The sequence below is a fragment of the Sapajus apella genome, unplaced genomic scaffold (assembly GCF_009761245.1).
Source record: "Sapajus apella isolate SASKATOON/1434 unplaced genomic scaffold, GSC_monkey_1.0 scaffold6, whole genome shotgun sequence".
Taxonomy (NCBI): Eukaryota; Metazoa; Chordata; class Mammalia; order Primates; family Cebidae; genus Sapajus; species Sapajus apella.
In genome coordinates this window covers 40,087,361-40,097,032 of record NW_022436946.1, presented here as the reverse complement: position 1 = coordinate 40,097,032, position 9,672 = coordinate 40,087,361, and the positions used below count along the sequence as shown (strand labels likewise).

At 34.3% G+C, this 9,672-nt stretch overlaps 1 protein-coding gene across 4 annotated transcripts in view; it reads right to left on the bottom strand.

The window, feature by feature from the left end:
* Nucleotides 1-9,672, bottom strand: part of AK9 (adenylate kinase 9) — a 190,039-nt gene that overhangs the window by 120,364 nt on the left and 60,003 nt on the right. For all 4 annotated transcript variants that reach the window (XM_032275055.1, XM_032275052.1, XM_032275054.1 and 1 more), the window contains exon 13: nucleotides 3,517-3,661. In XM_032275055.1, coding sequence (XP_032130946.1) covers nucleotides 3,517-3,661 — 145 coding nt within the window. The remainder of the gene's footprint in view (nucleotides 1-3,516; nucleotides 3,662-9,672) is intronic.

Sequence of the window (9,672 nt, the reverse complement as noted above, 5' to 3'; positions counted from 1 at the left end):
GTTTGTGATGCTCCGCTCCCTGTGTCCTTGTGTTCTCATTGTTCAACTCTCACTTATGAGTGAGAACATGCAGGGTTTGGTTTTCTGTTCTTATGTCAGTTTGCTGAGAATGATGGTTTTCAGTTTCATCCATGTCCCTGCAAAGGACATGAACTCATCCTATTTTATGGCTGCGTAGTATTCCATGGTGTATATGTGCCACATTTTCTTTATCCAGTCTATCATTGATGGGCATTTGGGTTGGTTCCAAGTCTTTGCTATTGTGAACAGTGCTGCAATAAACATACGTGTGCATGTGTCTTTATAACTGAATGATTTATAATCCTTTGGGTATATACCCAGTAATGGGATTGCTGGGTCAAATGGCATTTCTATTTCTACATGCTTGAGGAATTGCCACACTGTCTTCCACAATGGCCTAATTAATTTATACTCCCACCAACAGTGTATAAGTGTTCCTTTTCCTCCACATCCTCTTAAGCATCTGTTGTATCCTGATTTTTTAATCATCTCCATTCTAACTGGTGTGAGATGGGATCTCAATGTGGTTTTGATTTGTATTTCTCTAATGACCAGTGATGATGAGCTTTTTTTCATATGTTTGTTGGTTGCATAAATGTCTTCTTTTGAAAAATGTCTGTTCATATCCTTTGCCCACTTTTTGATGGGGTTGTCGGTTTTTTCCTTGTAAATTTGTTTAAGTTCTTCGTAGATTCTGGATATTAGCCCTTTGTCAGTTGGGTAGATTGCAAAAATTTTCTCCCATTCTGTAGATTGCCAGTTCACTCTAATGATATATATATATACTTTTTGCTGTGCAGAAGCTCTTAAGTTTAATTAGATCCCATTTGTCAATTTTGGCTTTTGTTGCCATGGCTTTTGGTGTTTTAGTCATGAAGTCCTTGCCCATGCCTATGTCCTGAATGGTATTGCTTAAGTTTTTTTTCTACAGTTTTTATGATGTTAGGCCTAATGTTTAAATCTTTAATCCATCTAGAGTTAATTTTTGTTTTTTGTATAAGGTGTAAGAAAGGGATCCAGATTTGGCTTTCTGCATATGGCTAGCCAGTTTTCCCAATACCATTTATTAAATAGGGAATCTGGATTTGGTAATTTTCAATACCCATTCCAGATAAAAATACTTAATAACCTCATGGAAAAACATTGACAAGAACCTCTTTAAAGATACTCAGTATCACTACCACTATTTGACATTCTAGAATTGCTTACCTACATAATTAGCCAAGAAAGGAAATGAATATAAGTATTGAAAAAAGAGGGATTTAAACATCCTTATTTCAAATTATATGATTAGCTCTCTGGAAAATCCAAGAGAATCAACTGAAAGTCCATCAGAACTAGGAAGTAAGCTTAATAAAGTGGATAGTTCTAAATAAATATATGAAAATCAAATAGTTTTCCAAAATACTGTTAATAGCTACTTAGAAAATATTATTAAAAAGATCTCATTCAGCAGTAATAAAATGACAAAATATCTGAAAATAAGCTTATTAAGAAAAATGTGGACAATACATGAAGAAAGCTACAAAATATTATGGAATGACAAAATGTGACTAAAAATGGAGATTACATATGTCTGCATGAGAAGATTTAATAGTAAATATGAGAATTCTTACCAAATTATTGTATAATATTACTACAATCGTCCCATTTGGGATTTGTTGTAGACCTTGACAAAATTCTACAAGCAACTAACATTTAGTACAGTTCCTGGCAAACAATAAGCACCCATTTTGTGGAACAAACAAAGAAATAACCAGAAAAAAAATTTAAAACAAAATGTGTTGAGGGAGGGTTTATATTATCACAAGATTCAAAATGCATCAGAAAGCTTTGATAATTACATTTTGTATTAAAGGTTGTACTATAAATATCAATAGAATAGAAATTTTAGAAGTTTATACATATACACACAAACAATATTAGGATAAAATTGGCATTTCAAACCTCCAGTAAAATTATGGATAATTTAGTAATTGTTATTTGTAACACTGGCTCACCATTTGAGAAAAATAGAGAGATATCTAATACAAAAGTTATTGCAATAATTACATCTTAATAAGAAAGAAGCTTTATTTTAAAATGAGTGAATGTAATTTTGTGTATACCATGGGATCACAATTAATATTACAAACATGAATAGGAGAAAAGAGAGGAGTTAAGAACAAGAATGTTCTTGTTTTAAGTATGAGAGAGTTTTCCTTCTATCTGCTTTTTCTGATTTTCTGTGTTCAATTGAGAGACACAGGAAAGGAGAGCACATTGATTCGAATCACAATCACTTGCTGGCTGTCAGCTGTTACATAATCCCTCTGATACACTAGAATCAGCCATAAGAACATCTTCACACACTAGAATCGACCATAAGAACATCTACCAGGCCTGTCATGAGGATTAAATAAAATTATATATGCAGTGCAGTTAGCATAGCTCCAGCCTGTAGTAAATGCACCATGAATATTAGCTATTATTACTTTTGTCACCAGAAAAACATAATTAGGAAAAGAATATTTGGAATGGAGACACTGATGGCCACATAGTGCACTGCTATAGCTTCTGGGAATCTGAACTGTGGTGACTGAATCTAGCTTTTGCTGAAGCTAATCCCAGATTTTGGATTTAGATCTTTGAAAGTGAGGAAGATCCCATGTAGTACACAGGAAATGCTGCATTAAGGGCATTCCATTAAGAGGGGAGGTTTAGATTAAGCTACTTTCATGTGTTCTAATATGATTAGTTACAAGGCTGCCAACTAGAGATACAGTCTACAAAAAACAGTCAATGAATGTCAAAAGTGGTCATGAAACGAGAATTCTCATTTTTTTTTTGAAGAAAAACAGAAAGAAAAAAAAAACTTTGTGTCTATTCTGAAATAAACGTGATCAACAGTCCGTGAGACACAGGAAGAGGCAGAATGGTCAGGAAAAAGACCACCAGGACTTTGGAAATGAGGGCTCAAGTCTCAACTCTGCCACCTGCTGGGTGATTTTCAGGGAGCCATTCAACCTCCATGAACCTTAGTTCCCTCAACTATAAAATTGGAGGAGAATGGTGTTAAGTGATCACTAAGGCTTCTTCTAGTTTCATTGCATTAAACTAATATTTCCCAAATAGAAAAATTTAGTTACACTCAGGGATGACATATAAATCTAAAACAAAAACAAGCTCCATAAGAGTCAGGAGGATTCTTGTTTTAATGACTGGTGAAGATAAAGGTGTAAATCCTGATCAAACAATCAGCCCAGTAAGGTAGGCCCATTGGAGAAAAAAATCAAAATTTAGAGGTTCCCTCTGATTCATTTCGTTAGAGGTCTAGAATTGAATTTTTTTTTCTCTGCTTATGAATTGGTTTATGTATATCCATTCCTTCAACCATTTATTAAGAGTCTATAATGCGTAAAGTGGCAAGATGAGCTAAACAAAGTCCTTGCTTTCAAGTAGCCAGGCTTAATTTTTACCTAAACTTAAAACATACATTTTAAAAAGATGTTTCACCTTGTTTTTTAGCTTGCAGTTCCGTGAGAAGCTTTTCTTTCACAACTTTAATTGCTGCTACAGTGGCCTCAGCTATAGTATTTTCTACTAATCTTTCACGGGCTTTATCAAAACGTGGCTGAACAAGTTGGGCATAGTCGACTACCTGCAAAGAATATTTCAGAAAATCAACATAAGGAGGAGTTATGTGTCTTTAAGTTTAATTAATATTTCCAGATCCCTATACTCCCATTCTGCTTTGCTTTTAGTAGGCTTACACTGTTTTATTCCATGCCAGTAAATCTTCATCCACATCATCAGTTTTTAGTATGTGCATATTATTGCATCAGATGAATATATTACAACTTATTTAACTAAAATATCAACACATATATATGGCATACTACATATACATATATTATATACTATATACTATTCACACATATACATATACAAACATATACATACACCTACATGTATATACTTGCTGGTAAGAGCATAACCATTAGGCATAGCAACTGGAAATACATATTCAAGCCTAAAATCCATGCATTTCCTTTGAACTATCAATTCTATTTATGGATTTTTCTAAAGAAACTGTCAAAGATATGTTCATAATTTTGTTCATCATAGCTTAGTTTATAGTAGCAAAAATGTATATACAAAAATATAGATAATATATGTGTATGATATATTATCTATATTTTATACATTATATATAATATACATATTACATTATATGTTATATACATATACATTCCTATAAGGAAAAGAATCAGGAGTCTCCTTATATACATATACATGCATATACATATATGCATATACTATATATATATATCATATATAAAGATATATAATATATATTCTATATAATAATATAGTATACTATAGTATATTATACATAGTTAATATATATTAATAATATTAATATATAATATATCAATATTACTATTAATATATATTAGTATAGTGCTGTATTAATATTATATTATTATATATAAATCTAATATATTAATATTAAATTGAATATATTTATATATATTATGTATATAATATATAATATGTATTATAGACATGTATATGTATATAGTATATATGATAATATGTATAAAATGTAGATAATATATAATATGTGTATAATAATATATAGATTACATATTATCTGTATTTTGGTATATACATTTTTGCTAGTATAAGCTTGGCTACTACGAACACAATTATCTACATATCTTTGATAGTTTCTTTAGAAAAATAAAACAGAATTGGCAGGTCAAAGGATATGCATGAACTTTAGGTTTGCATATGTATTTCAATTGCTATGCCTAATGGTTATACTCTTACTAGCAGTCTATGAGAATGTACCTCTCCCATCCTAGGTACACATCAAAATTTGGTTTTAATTGTTATGACAAGCCTCTGTTTTTTGGCATCTCTCTATCAGGGAGATGGTATCCTTTTGCTAATGTTTAATGGCTATTTGTATCTATTATTCTGTGAACTGCTTGTTTGGTTTTTTTCTCCTATTGGGGCTTTATCAGCATATTGATTCATCTTTTTATATTGTAAAATGAGAATTCCTTTATCTGACACATATTGTGATGGGTTTAAAATAAGTCCACAAATCCCTTGACATGCCTCCCTTCAGAAGGTGGAGCCTAATTCTCCTCTTTAGTGTTACTAGATCTTAGTAGTGACTTGCTTTAAATAGAGTGATAGTGGATGACTTTTGAGACTAAATCATGAAAGACATTAGAGCTTTCTCCTTGGTTTACTCTCTCTGAGGGTAGTCAGTTGCTATGTCATGAGGACACATAAGCAGTCCTATGGAGAGATCTACATAGAAAGGAACTGAGGTCTCATTCATGTGACTGAGCCATATTCCAGCCCCAGCCTACTGTCAGATGAGTGCAGCCCCAGATGACATCTTACCTGTAACCTCAAGAAAGAACCTTGAACAGAATCACATTGCTAAGCCATTCCTGAATTCCTGACTCAGAGAAACTTGCAAGATAATAAATGCTTATTGTTGTTTCAAGCTGATAGGGTAATTTTTTATGCAGTAACAGATGATAGACACACACATGAAAAATATATACTCAATATTTTTCTTGTATGCTGTCAAAAGTTTTACTTTTCCTTCTAATTTTTTTCCTTTTTTCCTTCTAATTTACACTTTAAGTAATACAAAATTACCTGGATATGACTTTTTATTCCCCAAATGATGAACTAGCTAGGAGCTAGGAATCTTAGGTAAACACACACACACACACACACACACACACACACACACACACATTTCTTCTCCCACATCCCTCCATAAGCCTCTAATAATTAGATAATACCTTTAAAAATGTGTTATTTATGTTATTTTGCTTATAGAACAATTATTCACAGTTATGTAGAATACAGTCATAGTTCTGTTCTTGCAGTAGTTTTTTTTTTTTGATGATTTTTTTGTGGGGATTGCTTAGTTTTCCATATACCTATCAATAATGAATTCCCAAACTCTTCTTCACAACTATAAATTTCTGCTTGAAAATACATCAGGTAATCATCTTTCTGGAGCTATCTCTTCTGGAGCCATCTGGACTCCTACCCCAAACTGGATCGGTTATTTTCTAGGCTTCTAGGCCTGCAGAACAACTGACCTAATGGGCTCTCCCTCCCCAACCATCTTGGGATTCCCTTTCCCTCTTCCTTGTCAGGGGTGCATGGATGCTTTTTTTTTAAAAAAAAATATACACTTTATTGCTTTTTAGGTTTTGGGGTACATGTGAAGAACATGCAAGATTGTTACATAGGTGCATACATGGCAATGTGGTTTGCTGCCTTTCTCCCCATCACCTGTATCTGACATTTCTCCCCATGTTACCCCTCCCCAAATCCCTACCCCCCACTATCCCTCCCCTAGTTCCCCACAACAGACCCCAGTGTGTGATGCTCCCCTCCCTGTGTCCACGTGTTCTCATTGCTCAACCTGCCTATGAGTGAGAACATGTGGTTGATTTTCTGTTCTTGCGTCAATTTGCTGAGAATGATGGTTTCCAGCTTCATCCATGTCCCTACAAAGGACACGAACTCATCGTTTTTTTATGGCTGCATAGTATTCCATGGTGTATATGTGCCACATTTTCCCTGTCTGGTCTATCATTGATGGGCATTTGGGCTGGTTCCAAGTCTTTGCTATTGTAAACAGTGCTGCAATGAACATTTGTGTGCATGTGTTTTTCTTTCAGATCCCATGTCTCCATCTTGGTTTAGGTTCCCATTCTGATAGACTATATCCTCTAGTAGCTTCTGACAAAGAACAGATGAGAGGTAATTTTTTGCATGTATGACTGAAAATGCCCTCATTGTATCATTAGACTTTATTGGCCTGAATATAAAATCTTAGGCTGTCAGCCACTCCCCCCAAAAATTGTCTTCTGGCTTCCAGAGTTGTGGGTTGAGAAGTTTCATGCTATTGGAATTCCCAGTCCTTTCCATGGGACCTAGTTTTCCTCTCCAGAGTATTGTAGGCTCATTTTTACAGAAGCCTCTGGATCTTTGCCCCCATTGCTTCATAATTTCAAAGTGATGTGCCTTCGTGTGGGTCTTTCTCCATCCATTGTTCTGGGCATTTGCTACCTCATTTCTATCTGGAAGCATGTCCTTCAATCTGAGAAATTTTCTGCAGTTATTTCTTTGGCACTATTCTTTTCTCTGGTAGCTCCTACAAGAATTCCTATATGGATAATGAACACCCTAGGCTGACCTTGTAGTTTATTTAATTTTGCATTCTTTTTCCATTTATTTGTCAGTTTATACTAATTTCTAGAAGGTAACTTTAATTTCTATCTTTTGAGGGACGGTGGGGGGTGGGGAGCTGGGGAGAGATAGCAAGGGGAGAGATGCCAGATGTAGGTGATGGGGAGGAAGGCAGCAAATCACACTGCCACGTGTGTACCTATGCAACAATCTTGCATGTTCTTCACATGTACCCCAAAACCTAAAATGCAATAAAATAAATAAATAGGGAAAAAATACCTTCCAACAACAACAACAAAAAAGAAGTTTTCATTTGTGTTATGTTTTCTTTTTTCTTTCATCTTGCATATATTTTAATTTCAAAGGACCCATTTTTCCCCAAATGCCCCCTTTTCTGTTTCTAGCATCCTGTTTCAGTTTCTAGATTCAATAATTACTCTTATTTTCCAGAGTATATTAATAATTGGAAGCTTCATTTGCATGAGTATTGTTTGTTTAGTGCTTATGTGATTTGGCTTGGGAATTGTATTGTGAAACTCTTAGCCATCAGAAGGCCAGAAAGCGACCTTTATCTGAAACTCATTTTTCAAGGACATTTTCACTTGGTATATACTTCTAGGATAGCCTTTTTTTCTTTTAGTTGTTTGAAGCTCTTGTTTGATTGTTTTGTGATTGCCATTGCTTCTGATGACAAGTTGGCAATCATTTGTATCAATCTTTTCTTCTATTTAATATACCAATTTTTCTGTGGCTGCTTTAGGGCAGGGGTCCCCCACCCTCAGACCACTGCAGGAGGTGAGCAGTTGACAAGCATTACTGCCTGCTGAGCTTTGCTTCTTGTCAGATCAATGGCAGCATTAGATTCTCATAGGAGCATGAACCCTATTGTTAACTGCACATGTGGGGGATCTAGTTTGTGTGCTCCTTATGAGAATCTAATGCGTGAGGATCTGAAGTGGAACAGTTTCATCCTGAAACCATCCTCCACCCCAGCAACCCAGTATGTGGAAAAACTGGGTTGCTGGGGTGGAAGATGAAACCATGAAACCAGTTCATGGTGCCAAAAAGGTTGGGGACTGCCACTTTAGGGGTTTTCAGCATTAAATATGATGTGTGTAGGTGTGGTTTTCCTTGTATTTACCCTGCTTGGGGCTTACTGAGCTTCTTGGAGCTATAAGTCAATCTAAATTTTTTGGCTTTTGCTAGGTTTCTTAATTTAAGTAATGTTGGCAATCATATCTTCAAGTATATTTTTTCTGTCCTATGTTCACTATCATCCTCTTCTGGGACTCCACTGACTCACATTAGTCCGTTTGATTTATCCCACAGGTCCCTGAAGCTCTGCTCATTTCTTCAATATTTTTTTCTCTTTCTGTTCTTCAGACTGGAAATGTTTTATTGATCTGTTTTCAATTTCTTACACAAATTCCAATCTGCTGTCAAGCTAATTCAGTAAAATGTTCAGTTTTGTTTTTGTATTTTTTGTATTTTTAGTGCAGGATTTCCATTTGGTTCTGTTTTAAGTAGTTTTAAAATTTATCTTAAGAGATTTTCTATTCTCTTATAAAGACCATAAGCATATTTATAATAGCCACTTTAAAGGTTTTATCTGCCAAATCCAACCCAGTCCATTTCAGGGCTAGTTTCTATTGTCTCCTTTTTTCTTGATATGGGTAACATTTTCCTGTTTCTTTGCATGTCTTGTAATGTTCCATTACATGTTGGACATGATACATTATTAGGGACTTTGAATTCTATTATCTTCCTCTGAAGACTGTCAGTGTTGACTTTTGTTCTATCAGGCAGTTCAATTACAGGCATGTGTTGCTTAACAATGGGGATACATTCTGAGAAATGTGTCATAAGGTGATTTTGTTGTTGTGCAAACAGCATTGAGTGTACTTACACAAGCTTAGATGGTACAGCTTACTACACACCTAGGCTATATGGCATAGCCTATTGCTCCTAGGCTATAAATCCGTACAGCATGTTGCTGTACTGAATTTTGCAAGCAACTCTGATACAGTGTTAAGGATTTGTATGTCTAAACATATCTAAATATAGAAAAGTTACTGTACAAATATGGCATAAAATTTTTTTAAATGCTACACCTGTATAGGGAATTTACCATGAATGAAACTTGCAAGACTAGAAGTTGATCTGGGTGAGACAGTGAGTGTTCAGTGAATAAGAAGGCCTAGGATATTACTGTATACTACTGTAGACTTTATAAGCAATGTATAGTTAGGCTACACTAAATTTATTTTTTTTCTTTGTTCAATAATAAATTAACCTTGTCTTATTATACCTCTTTTACTTTATAAACTTAAAAATTTTTTAAACTTTTTGACTCTTTTGTAACAATGCTTAGCTTAAAACACAAACTCATTGTACAGATATACAAAATAGATTCTTTGTATCTTTTTATTA